This window comes from Monopterus albus, unplaced genomic scaffold, assembly GCF_001952655.1.
Source record: "Monopterus albus unplaced genomic scaffold, M_albus_1.0 scaffold89.1, whole genome shotgun sequence".
NCBI classification, from domain to species: domain Eukaryota; kingdom Metazoa; phylum Chordata; class Actinopteri; order Synbranchiformes; family Synbranchidae; genus Monopterus; species Monopterus albus.
In genome coordinates, this window is record NW_018127969.1 from 230,833 (window position 1) to 245,064 (window position 14,232).

The window sequence follows — 14,232 nt, forward strand, 5'->3', positions numbered from 1 at the left end:
CTGACAACATCAGCATTCAGAGGGTATCATCTGTTCATTAATCAGTTAAATACTGTTGAATAACATTTGATGATGAGAACACAACATCTAGCAATGATGAAATCATTGACATGTTATGAAAATGAATAAAAACGTGATTTTGGAACACAGGCAATTTCTAGGTGTTTTATATCATCACACAACGTTGCCCTGGGGCAACAAATAAAGGGTACAGGGGTCAAAGGTCAAATAAATACAGTAATTGCTGAAATATGATTCACTCTGAATAAGAAAGATGGGACAAAAATGCTTAACAACAAAGTGTGCACAGAACAGGGTTAATTAAAATGAACTAAAATTTACAGTTTTACTGTCAGGATGTCTGCTGTTATTACTTTGAGATGTTGACACGACAGGTCACAGTTTTTCACCTGTTATACTCTTTGTTGTTTGATTATTTTGATCTAGTGGCTTTAAAATATTTAATGTAAAATTTTTTAAAGCCACTAGGTTGGATATAAATAGGATGGATTTTACTGATTTGTTGACATGTTTCTGGGAACACTTCCTGTTTATTTGTTTGTCTGTCTTCTCTGCTAATTACCACTGATTTTTCAGGTCTCCATGAGGTCAGTAATGATGTAATTATGTAAAATGATTGGGAAAGGGGCAGCATTCCTGATAACAGCATGCCACTTATCTACTCTCTTCTTTTTGTTTTTTACATATATGTGTGCACCAGTGTGGCCAGCTTGCCAGGAAGTCTTAAAAGAACACAGCTACTTATCTTTCCAGGATGTATTTTAGACTTTGCTTCCAGTTTGCCTGGCTTGCTTGTTACTGGCTCTGTTAGAAAGTGACGTTTTGACTGCAATAGGGAGGGGGAGGACACACAGACACACAGTCTTGGATCGCTGGGATTTATTTGGGGAAATATAAGTTTCTAGCAGTGATCTCATCATTTTCTAAACAAGCAGCAGAGAAAAAGGAGACGGAGAAAAGGAGGAGCCTAAGGTGAATTATTTAAGAACAGAACCATTGTCCACTGGGGAATCCCTGGGTGTGTGTTGAGCTGGACTTACAAGAGAAAAACAGAGACTGTTAACAGCTGAAAATTTCTTACAGGATATCTTCACCTACTCAGCCATCATGTCTCAAGTAAGACCCCTGTTTGAGTCAAAACAGGATATATTTTCTCATATTGCTGAAAGGAACTGTTGCAGACATGGAGTGACTGAATCTCAGTGTTCTTATGTATCTTCCTTTTACTTGCCCTTCAGCCTGGGCAGGAAGAAGATGCACAAATGCAGCGTCCTGAAGTGAAAGAAAAAGATCTGACTGAAGCAAAGAATAAGCTGGGTACTGACGGGCCACCAAAGAGCAAGACATTTGAAGTAATGGAGGAATGCGGTGAGAACACACACATATTGTACACAATTGCACATGGCCATTGGATTTGACACAGGTTTTACAGATGAAAGTGAAGGGAAACAGTCTTTTGCTGTCTCTCTGATACAGATAAGATCACATTTTGGCAGTGGCTTGGTGTGTGGGGTGTTTCTCATGATCCTCAGGTTTCCACTCCTTATACAGAGAGGGAAGGAGGGTTGTAGTGATGGGAGATTCCTGTCAGTGTTTTTTCTCTGGCCCAATGAGAGATGAAGTGTGTATTTATAGAGTATATCCACAGTCTTACATAACCCTTCTCCCTGCCTCATTACCAGTGAAATGTTCTGATTGTTGTTTCTCTTCCTTCACAGAGAAAATGGGCAAAGCTGCTCCATCTGTCTTCAGTGGAGTGAAGTCAGGAGGAGAGACTGTCTTTAACACACGCTCAGCTCGACCAATCAGAAAATAGTAGGGGACTTCCTGACCATGATTGGACAACTCGTATTCCAGGTTAGCGGTTTGGGAATCGGTTGTTTTCCAGCCGGACACGAGTTCTGCTTAAAGCCCTTTTTAGTGACTTCATGTTCTTTATGAGTCACACCATACTGTTTAGTCACTGCATCTTCTTTGCACTTGTTAAAGCTAAAGAATTCAAATAATTTCTATTAAGTAGTAAATTTAGGTAGTTTTTTTTTTTTTTTTTTACAACAGAGAATATTGTTCATTTAGCTTATTATTACAGCTTGTCACATCTGCATGAACCTACAGTTTAAGAGTGAGTGTGTGATGATAAAAGAACACAAAAGTGGCATGTCCAGTACTTGCCACTACATCTGAACATACAAAAGGTTAGATTGCCATCATTTTATTTACATAAAAAAACAGCTTTCCTTCCATTAAAGAGATGTTCTGCATGGTGTTGTCAGGATTGTGATTGTTTGTCAAAGGTCAAAATTATGGCAAGTAATTATTTTTTGAGATCAAAAAAAAAAAAAAATCAAATAAGCAAATTGTGTCAGCCATCCAACTGTAAGCAGTGCAAGTACTGTAGTAAATGTCAGTAAAAACATTTATCCAAAAATATGAAAAGAGTCCATTTGTGTTTTTCCTTTTTATTCAAAATTATTTTGACAAATAATGAATGAAACTTAATACTTATTAGAACAAAACTTCTACTATACTACACTAAATAAGCCATGGTGCAGACATTTAAAATGGGAAGAAACAAAGCATGGAACAAGAATGAAGATAAAACAAACCATGGAACCGCTGGCTGAGAACACCAGCCCTGCGTTGTTTAAAGAAACGGTAGAACGCCAGTTTTATTTCATGAACTTGTGATGTTGGTCTTGAAGGATTTTGGCAGAGGACTTGGCATCATAGAACAGCTCGTTGATTTCCTCTATCTGCTCTCTCTCAACTGACTCTTTTCCCTGAACACGGCCCAGCAGACTGGCTGGGGTCAGCAGCTGTACAGCATACCTGAAAGGAACCAGGCAGAGTGACTCAGTGTGCTCACACATGCACAGTATACACCAGTTCATGATAGATGGGGGATGATTATAGTGACTCCATGCTCTCTCTGGTGTTTAAAATGCTCAAAACATTTTCTTGGGAAAAACCATGTATGCCTTTACCTGAGGGTGGTCTTGGTGCCAATCTCTGCCAGGTGTGTAAGTGCTTCCTCACTGATATTGATCCCCTCAGTCTGAGCGCGGATCTTGATGATCTACAAACCGCAGCCTTATTAGTGAAGCATGTGCAGATGCCATGTCGTACAGCACTCATGTAGATGCTGTGAATCTCACACTCACCTGCTTCATCTCCTGCGGCGTGTACAACATGGTACGGATTATCATGACTCTGTCCAGCAAGTCCAGAGGAATCCCGTGTGGAGAGCTGATGTCCTCTGTCCCCCTGGTGGACAACAAATGACTGTTAATACTACAACTTTACATCTTATCACAAAACCAAATCTATTTAATCTTCTATTCTATCCATGAAACTAATTATAGAGGCCCCACCTGATTAAACAGTTTCCCCTGTTAGAGGCAAACACAACGATGGGGGCAATGCTACTCTCGAGTGCTCGATGGAGGTAGGTGAAGCATTCGATATCCAGCATGTGCACCTCATCCACAAACAGCACACCAGGCACAAGCTCAGCTACGCCCTGGTCAATGTATCGGTTCACCACCTTGTTGATCTCGGCACGCAGCTTATCTGGAATGGAACAAAGGATAAAGGAACAGTGATGAACAACAAAAGTCGTCTGCCTCTTTTGTTTTGATTAGGGCAGTTATAGCTTTTCCCTACCTGTGATTTCTGTCTTTTTGGGCTTCATCAGTTGTCCCATCATGGAGAGAATGTCCTGGCCTCCCTAACATCAAATAATAAACCATTATTTTAAACAAACAGGGGCTAACTCTGTAATATTTGAACAGTTGCGCTGATATCATCCGAAGTTACAGGACACTCTCTGTTTTGTACCTGGGGTCTGGCGTTTGCGATATCCAGGTCGTGCAGTGTGACATCTTGGACTATCTCTTTCTTTTTGTGAACATCGCCTTTGGGAAGCGGAACATACTCCTCTGCCTCCAGATCAAACTCTGTTGCAAAGGTGTCACAACGACCTTGTCTCTATGCAGACAAAAGTAAAAAAAAAAAAAAAAAAAAAAAAAAAAAAAAAAAAAAAGTTAATCATTTAAAAAAAAACTACCTGCTGTTTGACAGAAATTAATGTCTAAAGTTTCCCCAGACAACAATGAAACAAAGACAGCACGTGGGAGGAGGGAGAGCAGGTGTATGACTGAACCCAGTGCAGAGAGCAGGCCGTGTCTGAGGGATGAAAGGATTTGAGAAGTCATGAGATGTCTGTCAACAGTAACAAATGTGCCGCTCAGCCCTCCTCCTTTGGTCTCCGACTGGATCTAACTCGCACCTTAGGCCCACCTGCACTGATTAAAGGAACCATCGTCGCGGCCTGTCAACACAGGCCACAATCCCCACTGCTGGCAAAGATGCAGTGTAGAAGATTGAGAGATAGAGGGAACATGAAGAACTGCAGGAATGAGAGCTCATTCCAGAGTACAGTTGAAATGCAGCAGAGCTTTTATGCAGTGCCGAGAGAGATGAAAGAATGGCACCATGAAGGACAGAAGAGGTCAGGCAAGACAAACACTCAACCTAGGTCATACCCATTTATTTATGTGAAATATTTCATTTACAAGCTTATGACCTAAACTGGTTGGTGAATTAAAGTGCAGAAACTACTTCATTTCTACACTGTTCAGCTGATCAAAATTTGTGAGTGGTGAGGGAGTAACCCACAAAAGTAACACAATGATACCTTGATAGCTCCACTGTTGGCTTCAATGTAGATGACGTCTCCCACTTCCACACGCTCTTTCTGAAGACTCTCATAAATACTGGGATCCAGCTTCAGAAACAAGACGTGAGATTTTAAGAAACCAGTCTTTACTTTGATCAGTGTTATTATGAAACTGTATACTTGAAATATGAGCACACATGTTAGATGAACAGAGGAAGCAGCAGGTGACAAAAACTTTGTCAGGACACTCATGGAGATGAGATGTTATGAGATCAAATTTTGAATCTACCTTGCAGACATTGATAAGGTGTAAAGAGAACCACAGAAATATTTTAGCAAATGCAAAGTATCTTGACAAGTTAATTTTTGATAGAAATGACATGGTTCCCATCAATACAATGAAAATTATTATTATTATTACACTGTTTATACAAACAACATGGCTCAAAGTGCTTAACAAGTAGCAGTAGGGGAAAAAAAAAAAGTATAGCTCCCAGTCTGACCTTGAGCTGTTTCGTGCCTTTACCCGTCTTCAGGCCGATGATGACGTGGCTGATGGTTTTCCCATAGCCACCCATTGGATTCTCAGTCTCACAGGGGTTCAGCTCTGTCACCTCCCCTTCGTACACTTCCTTTGTCTCTTTGATTCGCAGTCCTGAATGCAAGCAACATTACAGTTGCACACAGAATACAGAGTGAGAACTCAGTGTATTATCTAAGCTACCACATCCCTCAGTCTACTGAACATTTTATTATAGGGAGAGTGTGTGTGTGTGTTTGTGTGTGTGTGCCCCCATCAAATGCCTGGGCATCATTCTGTGTAACCCCCGTCAAATGCCTGGGCATCATTCTGTGTAACATCACATTCACTTCTCTTTCATGCCGCCTGTGATCCTGAGTATGAGCACCACACAGGTGGCTGATCCTGTGGTGAGGGTCTGAAAGCAATACTTAAGGTAGGGACTGTCTGCCATGGTGCTCTTATCAACAGGCTGATGACAGGCTTCAAATGAAACCCACTCTCCCTGCAGATCCTGTTCTAGGGGAGAAGTGGAGGTGCTGATGACCACCTCTCCCTCAACCTTAACTCCATTTCCTTTCCTGCGACAGGTACCGTCAGCAGCCAGACAAACCCCTTCCCCCTCACAGGCTTTCTTTCCTTCTCAACAGTGTGCTGTAATTTGCTGTCTTTCAGCTCCTGAGGACAGTGTGAGCAGGACACCTTGCTCTTTCTGTCCAAGAACTCATTACTAAGGGATTGAGTTGAACACACAAGGTCATTTTACACCAAGAGATACAGGAACTACCGGTATAAAAAAATTCTTTGTTTCTCACTACACCTCAAGAACCATTAAAGGCTCAGTTTACCCAGCTCGACAAACATATTTTCCATGCTGACAGTGTTTGCTTTATGTACTGAATCCTATGCTGCTCTGGTTATTCTGGATAATTTACAACTTTGCTATTAATGCATTTCATTGGTACCAGTAGAAACGAAGGTTGATTATATGATTTTATCAGTTTGCATCTCTATTTTCATTTGTTTTATCATTTGCTGTGTTGCTGCTGCTATGGTGGTAAGTCAGCTACCAGCATTTAGAAATGGTACATGTGTAACTGAAATTCTTTCTATGCTTACTTTCTGTACTAAAACCTAAAACCTCAAGCCTACCAACAGTAATCTCAGTCACAGCAACTTGTTTAGGAGCTTGGGACAAAATATGATCTAAGATTAAATATTTTAGTGACACTCACCAATAGCCCTCCTGAAATTTTCCATCAGTACTTCTGTTTTTTTAATCTCAGATGAGTAGACCTCGCTGCCGACCATAGGACAGAAAGGCACCTTGTTTCCCAGATCCTGTGCTACAGCTAAGGCGAGTGCAGTCTGCAGGAGAGGAGGAGTAGAAAAGGGATTTATGAGTCACAATCTGCACCAGTAACAGAAGTCACATTCAGTTAAGTTTTACATCTGTGTTGATAGTGGGTAAACACTGCACACTTACCTTTCCTGTACCAGGTGGCCCTGCCAGTAACACTGCCCTTCCTGCCATCTTTTTTGAGCGAATCAGCTCAACTATGATGCCACAAGCCTAGAGAGAGAGAGATTTAGTACCATTATTGACTGACATATAATGATAAAGTGTCAAAAGAAATTAGCTGCAATAATAGTAACTGATGATGTCTGAACATAGAAGTATAGAAGTGGGATACCCCACTGAGTTGAATTCAAAACAGCTTTCTATAACAGTTTTAATTGTGTGTTAGACTGCTGTAAAGCACACACATTTGCCGTGGTTACAGTCATGCTCTGCTGCTACAGATATAGACTGAATGACCTGGTTGACTGCGCCATTCAAGTCAATTCAACACAGGGTCAGTGCACTGGAAGCTGTGCAGTCCACTTCAGGTTTGCATTTTCACTAATCAAAATTAGGGTAACACTGGGAACTATTTTCATTGTTGATTATTCTGATTAGTTTTTCCATTCACTGATTAATTGTCAGTCTATGAAATGTCAAAGATACTAGCAAAAAAATGCACAACTTCCCAGAGCTTTTTAAATGTCTGGTTTTGTTTGACCAAAAGCCCTAAACCTAAAGATATTCTGTTTACAATAATAAATGACACAAAAGCAGCAAATCCTCTCATTGAAGAAGCTGGACCAGAGAATGTGTGTTTTTTTTCTCACTCGTTTCTTTAAAAATGGCTAAAATGATATCAATATACAGTAGTGCTGATTATTTTTCTGTCAGCCGACTAATTGTTTCAGCTCTAATTGAAATCATACATAAGCTTGACAGTGGCAGTAGCTCCTGTAGTCTTCAATCTCTGCAATGTACTTTATATAGATATAAGTCATCTATTTGTAACAGAACATATAACCCATATTCAAATAATGTGACCACAGATGCTGCAGGTGTGCGTCTACAAAGCAGATCCATGTGTCTCTGCACATTTTCTCATTGCCGTTCTGCTGCAGAAGAGGTTGGATAAGAAAATTAATAAATCAAGTGTTTAATAGATTATATTGGAAATTAAAACATGTAAAATGGATATGGTTTATGTTTTGGGTGGACTTTGCCTTTAGTTCACCTCTGACCGGAGCAAGAAACAGGGGCACCACAGCGCTAACGGAACTACGCTAGCTTGGTGGTATTGCCTATATTGAGCGAACTCTTCCTTGCAAAAAACCATCAGCTCTGTAGGTCATTCCGCCACACAGTGCAAGAATAACGTGGGTGGCGTAAAACATAAACATTAACGTTAACTTACCTCTCTCGCAGCCTCTTGGCCGACAAGACCACATGCTGTCTGTTTAGCATTGCCGGCCTCGTCTAAGCCGAGCCCTTTGACATGACTGTGAGAAGCGATCCGCTGGGTTTTCGTGGTACTTTTTACTTCCTCAATCTTCATAGTTGTGTCACTTGAGCAAATATGCGATTTAAAAACTACAAGGAAGATTTAAAATACATAAAGTGCCTCCTAAGCCCCCGTATGTTTAGCTCCGCCGTAATCGGCGCCGAAACTCAAAACACAGGGAAATCTGTTTCCATGTGGGTTACTAGGGAAAATCGGCGGAAATAATACCATGAAGTACCGCCTATTTGAACAGTATAGTAAAACTATTGGACCTTCTTGACTAACTCAACACAATTATTGGTTAAAACCTGCGTCAATCATTTTTACTACTTAAAACGCCGCCCGTGAGAGTTTTCATTTCCGTTTGTGTTTCAGTTGTTCTGTCGTAGTAGAAACTGCTAAAAAAGTGACAGTAAAGAAATAATTTTAAATAATAGTTGTAATAGAATGTGAAACCAACACGCTAGAGGTTTTCAATCACCCCATTGACATTTAAACAACACATTTTAATCAATTAGTCACTTGTAGCGAGTGAATTTTCTCTTTTTATTTTTGTTAGGTATTAATAAACGTTCCACTTTAGCATGTTGTCCAGAGGATGGAGTTCACTGACACAAGGGAAGACGTTTCTCATGATATGTTTTCATGTTGAAGTAAAGTGTTGTTAACATTGGTATTTACCTAGATATCTATGTGTATTTTGTAAGCCACAAACTAAGTAAAACAGTTTGTTGCTATAGATGTCTCTGTATTAATTAACAAATGCAAGCTAAAAAAAATATTGTGGACAGCAAGCAACACCGCCTGCTTCGGCTGAGTTCAAGGTTCAGTACGGAGTAAAGAAAACGCGCACACCTTATATCAGATTGTGTCAAAATGTCAGAGTCTACTGACAGTCGCACCAAGACGTTAAATTTCAACGTCGGGGTGCTCGGACATGTCGACAGCGGGAAGACATCGCTGGCTAGGGCGCTGAGCAGCACCGCCTCCACGGCTGCCTTCGACAAGAACCCGCAGTCTCGTGAGAGGGGCATCACGTTGGACCTCGGCTTTTCCTCCTTCGCTGTGGATCTTCCTGATCACCTACAGGGCAGCGGAGGACCGCAGCAGTATGACAGCCTGCAATTCACCCTGGTGGACTGTCCAGGACACGCCTCTCTGATTCGGACTATCATTGGGGGTGAGCTCGCTGAATCCTCTGCAGGTTTCTGGTACATGACAACAGTGGGGACCACAACCCAGAATACAGTCATAATATGTAGATCTAAATAATATGATAATTAAGGGAATGTTATCAACTATACACAGTCAGTTGCCCCTTTCTTAGGTCCACCTAACTAAAGTCGCGTCTAGTACTACGGTCATGAAGGTTTTAATTTTTTTGTGTGTGTTGAGTCAACTCTGTGATCATCTTAGAAGCTCTACTTTATGATATTATTGTACTGCATTGCATTACATTCATTTTCCATCGCTATCATTTATTTAAATGAAAGTAACCATGTATTAGCTAAAGTCTTCTCAATCTTTACAAATTAAGTTTAGCAGAAACTCCACAAAAACAAATTACAGTTAAAGCTGAACATTATGAACTATGCAATGCCCACATTTAACACGGATTTTGATACGGTTTGGTGCAAATACGTACTGTATGATAATATTCTGTTACATTAGTACCAGCCTGTGAATAACACTTCACAGTAGCTATATAATGTCCAGCAGAGGGCGCTTTCTCTCTTCAACCAACTCTGTATGTTGATCATGTCAGATTGATTTGGATGGTTGAGAGTATAGAGTAATAAGTATCATGGTGTGGGTGTCCAAAGAAGGTAATGAGGACACTCACACACTGTTACCTGCTGCCTTTTTAGTCCTTTGGTTCACATAAATGAAAAGCCACAGTCCCACTTTTTTAAACTCATGTAGTGTGACTATGACAGTAGCAATGGTCCTGGAGTTAAAACAGATCTGAGCAACTCCAATGCTGAAAGCTGCTGTCTTGTGTAACCCACAAACTAAATGAAGCCTGTTAGCCAGTGGGGTGGCACATGCTGTAGATTAGAGGAGAAGGGATGTGTGGGGATTGGGGTATGTTTTAAACTTCCCCTCCTGTCCCAGACGGGGCTGAGCACAGGAAAGAAGGAGAGCCAAATAGAAGGAGAGAAAAGAGGGGAGCACAGGAAAGTGAGACTGCCAAATTCAGGAAAAGAAAAGCAGGAAAGGAAAGACAACCAAGTGAGCTGCAGCTCTAGTTTCAGCCCTCTAGCCTTGTACTCTTTGCTTCTATGCACCCCTCCCCTAATTTCTGGGTGTACTGTTATTCTTGGGTGTCTGTTCCGGTTTGTATTACTGTTGTCGGCTTCGTAGTGTGTCCACAGTCTCTATTCAGTTTTCACATCTTTGTGTAGAATACAACAGGAAAGTGGGAATGTAATTAACATCTAATCTGAGTCATTTTCTCTTTTTCTTTGAGTTTTTCTTCTATGTCAGTGATATCTAGCATTTTCTTGATTACTGTTTGCACTTTCTGGCCTCTCTAGGTGCCCAAATCATTGATCTGATGATGTTGGTGGTGGATGTGGTGAAAGGTGTCCAGACTCAGACTGCCGAGTGTCTGCTCATAGGAGAGCTGACTTGCCCTCGTATGGTGGTCGTCCTGAACAAAATCGATTTGCTGCCATCCAACAAGAGACAGAGTGCCATTGAGAAGATGACCAAGAGACTGCACAAAACTCTAGAGACCACCAGGTCTGCATTTAATCCAAATACCATAATTAACCTGGATTATTGTAGAGGTGGTTGCTGTGAGGGCATGACATATCCTTCCTTTGGCCCAGGATTGAATCTCTCTTCCTCATTCATTCCCCAGTCTGTTTCCCTCTCTGCATTACAGCTGTCTGTCTGTCAGTCAGGCCCACTTGTCCCTCCTCAACATTTTTTTGAGATGATTAAATCACTTTTGTAGTAATTGCAGCATAACTTTTCTTTCTGTTGGCCAGATTTAAGGAATGCCCAGTGATTGCTGTGGCAGCAAAGCCTGGAGGCCCGGAAGCTCCTGACACAGAAGAGCCGCAGGGAGTCCCAGAGCTGATTGAGGTAAGGCTTAGGAACAAACTGGTGCCCCTCCATTCTTACTTATAGTGTTTTTCCATCAGCTCGGGTGCCACCATCTGAGAGACTCGGTGGGACCAGTGCCACCAGTATGAAATGTTAGACTGGAGCCCTGTTCAAAGTGATGTATTTCATGGCAGGCTATGATTCTGATGATTAAGGATGAGTAGGTATTGCAAAAATTGAAGCAAGTTTACATAAAAGGCATCAACTCTTGTCTAAAGCACAACCAGTACTGGGTTTTTGAGGCTGGAGTTGATATTTAATATATTCTAAAAAATAATGCTGATGAACTTGTTTACATAAACACCTAACACAGAATTTTGCAATTGAAAAATAAACCGGTTAGTGCTCTCTGGCAAATGTACTATGTAACACACACTTGTTCTGAACTACCTCATATACGTATTGTATCTCTGGCATTTGTACTGCATGTTCTACTTGGTTACTGGCCATCAGTTATGCTGATATTGATATATGTGCAATGAGCTATACTGGCTTGGGTGATTTATCAATGGTCTTCTCTTGTCAAATTTAGCAAGTTGAGAACAATGAAAACAGAAGCTAGTTGTACTTTACTTCACACAGCATCAACAGGAGGGACATTTATTGTTCCTGTGGTGTAAAAAATATAATGACTTACACATTATGGTCAAATCAGTGCTTACAACATGAGACAGTTTCAGGCAGTAAGTCAGACTTAACCCTAACCCTAGATATATAATACATGTTCCTCTTTTTTTGTCTGGTTTCATACTTGTGTGTGTGACCTTACAGTGTTATGGCAGCAGTTATCTCATGTGTTTCCCTTCTTGCTCTTTGGGTTGTGTGCCTCAGCTTTTGAAGAAACAGACATACCTCCCTCAGAGAGACCCTGGTGGTGATCTTCTGATGGCTGTGGACCACTGCTTCTCCATCCGTGGTCAGGGAACAGTCATGACTGGGACCGTCCTGCAGGGGTCGCTGGCCATCAATGACACTGTGGAAATCCCAGCGCTGAAGGTATGCGCCACCAAGTAGGCATGGATTCTGAATCTCTGATATTTGCAACTAAGTGACATTCCTGAGTGCTGAAAATCCACAGGGTCTCAGAAGTTCAGAAGCTGACTGGAAGTGGGCAGACAGGGAGGGATATCCGAGTGTGGCTCAGAGGATGTGTGAGTTTTATGTGAAAGAAGGACAGGGAGAGGGGAGTGTACTGGGAGCACACGGGCAGGGTAATGTAGAACAGATGCAAACTTTCAGCCAGGCTTGCCAGGTTTGTCTGACAGTTATCATGTTCACCTCTTGGTGGCAGCAGATGGCTAAGCTAACAATCACTTGTCAAAGAGTTTTGACCTGATGGACTATGGATGATCTAGCCAGTGTGTGTTGGAGCAACAAAAACAACAACAACAGAAACAATGACCCAAAAACAGCTACATTATGTAAAATGTTTTTGATTAATTCATTTAGTAACTTTAATTTAAAAAATACCTTATTTTATTTAAAAACAACAAGCAAACGTGATTTTATACCAAAAAATCTGGTTTACTTCCAGAGAAAGTAAACCAGACACAATAGTTTGCATTTCCTATGGCTTTTTAATATTAACTGATAATACAGCATCAGCAAATGTGCTCATAGATAACGTTAGCACACAAATAGCTCTGTTATCTATTAAATAAAGAAGCAGCTTTAACTTGAAGTTGTGCATGTTTAATGAGCTGCTTATTTATTACATGTGTGCATATTTGACTGAGGGGGAAAACGCTTAATTCCCCTATAGAGCAATTTAAATAATCGAGGGAAAGCCCTGTAATAGAGATAATGTATAAACATTCATGCACTGTGATATTCATGTGCTGATGTTTTTCTGTATTTAATTTCTTGCTGTATTTCATGTTCAGTTTTCAGGTTTTAGATGTAAATTAAACTTGGACCTGAGAATGCTGGATAACAAAAACACTTAAACATATGTGATGGTTAAAAGTAAGCTACGTGCCCTATTTTGTGAAAAGATAATATTGTGAGCATTGAACATTAAGCAGCAGAGTCTCATTACACTGCGTATGTAAGCAGTTTTTGCTTTCTCTTGTTTTTGTGGATTGTATAGCGATCTGTTCTATAAAGCCTGTGTTAGATTGATGTTAGAAATCAGTATTGTTTGTTAAAATGTATTGTATATGTTCTCTCTGTCATCAGGTGACCAAGAAGATAAAGTCGGTGCAGATGTTTCGGAAGCCAGTGTCAGGAGCCATGCAGGGGGATCGTGTGGGCGTGTGTGTGACACAGTTTGACCCCAAACTGTTAGAGCGGGGTTTGGTGTGCACGCCAGGCTCCCTGCACACCCTCTATGCAGCTGTCATCTCTGTCAGGAAGATAGGCTACTTTAAGGGTTCCCTTGCCACCCGTGCCAAATTCCACATCACTGTGGGACATGAAACAGTCATGGCGAGGGTGACCTTCTTTGGCCTGCCACCTGTGGGTACCTCAGAGCCCCGGTTTGACACTGAACCACTACCATTGCAGCCCTGCTCCCTGGATACACCCTTCACCTTCGACAGGGAGTACTTCTACCAGGATGAATACGTTACCAGTCAGGGAGAGGCCAGGTCTAATCCAAAGCAATGGGCCTTGTTGGAGTTTGAGCGGCCAGTCACATGTCCCTTACTCTGCCTTGTGATTGGCTCCAAGCTGGACACAGACATCCATGCTAATGCATGTCGGTTAGCCTTCCAAGGCCGTCTGTTACAGGGGTTTGAAGATAAAAGCTATGCTGAGACTGCCCTGCCTCGTCTGCGCATCTACAAAAGCAAACAAAAGGAGGGACAGGTGGAGAGGGTGAGTGGATGCTCAGAAGTTTAGCTGGGATTTAATATGGTCTTTTTCATAGCCATCCACCTTTTTCCTTACCCCTGATTGTTGTCCTTGTTTCTCTGCCCTCCCTATCACCTTGTTCTTCTTCTGCCTCTGGTTCTTTGGATGTTTCTTATTGCTGGTGGCACAGATTGCTGGCCCAGACAGAGCCCCTATTGTACATCCATTAATAGACACATGCACACAAACAAACATGCATATGC

At 41.4% G+C, this 14,232-nt stretch overlaps 3 protein-coding genes across 3 annotated transcripts in view; 2 read left to right on the forward strand and 1 right to left on the reverse strand.

Moving 5' to 3' along the window:
- Positions 1-901: 901 nt before the first annotated feature.
- mustn1a (musculoskeletal, embryonic nuclear protein 1a) lies at positions 902-2,365 on the forward strand. The gene is made up of 3 exons (XM_020607777.1): positions 902-1,137; positions 1,260-1,389; positions 1,740-2,365. The coding sequence occupies exons 1-3, from the start codon at positions 1,129-1,131 to the stop codon at positions 1,835-1,837; spliced, it is 237 nt and encodes a 78-aa protein (XP_020463433.1). The 5' UTR covers positions 902-1,128; the 3' UTR covers positions 1,838-2,365.
- Positions 2,366-2,464: 99 nt separating this feature from the next.
- ruvbl1 (RuvB-like AAA ATPase 1) lies at positions 2,465-8,282 on the reverse strand. Its single transcript, XM_020607776.1, has 11 exons — positions 7,976-8,282; positions 6,706-6,792; positions 6,455-6,587; positions 5,203-5,354; positions 4,718-4,807; positions 3,859-4,008; positions 3,685-3,748; positions 3,393-3,591; positions 3,183-3,285; positions 3,006-3,097; positions 2,465-2,850 (listed from the first exon to the last, which is right to left on the reverse strand). Exons 1-11 carry the CDS (start codon positions 8,114-8,116, stop codon positions 2,691-2,693), a joined length of 1,371 nt encoding a protein of 456 aa, XP_020463432.1. The 5' UTR covers positions 8,117-8,282; the 3' UTR covers positions 2,465-2,690.
- Positions 8,283-8,444: 162 nt separating this feature from the next.
- The window catches only part of eefsec (eukaryotic elongation factor, selenocysteine-tRNA-specific), an 11,335-nt gene continuing 5,547 nt past the window's right edge, over positions 8,445-14,232 (forward strand). Inside the window, exons 1-5 of the mRNA XM_020607775.1 lie at positions 8,445-9,242; positions 10,600-10,807; positions 11,059-11,155; positions 12,008-12,172; positions 13,355-13,993. Coding sequence (XP_020463431.1) covers positions 8,939-9,242; positions 10,600-10,807; positions 11,059-11,155; positions 12,008-12,172; positions 13,355-13,993 — 1,413 coding nt within the window. The 5' untranslated portion in view covers positions 8,445-8,938. The remainder of the gene's footprint in view (positions 9,243-10,599; positions 10,808-11,058; positions 11,156-12,007; positions 12,173-13,354; positions 13,994-14,232) is intronic.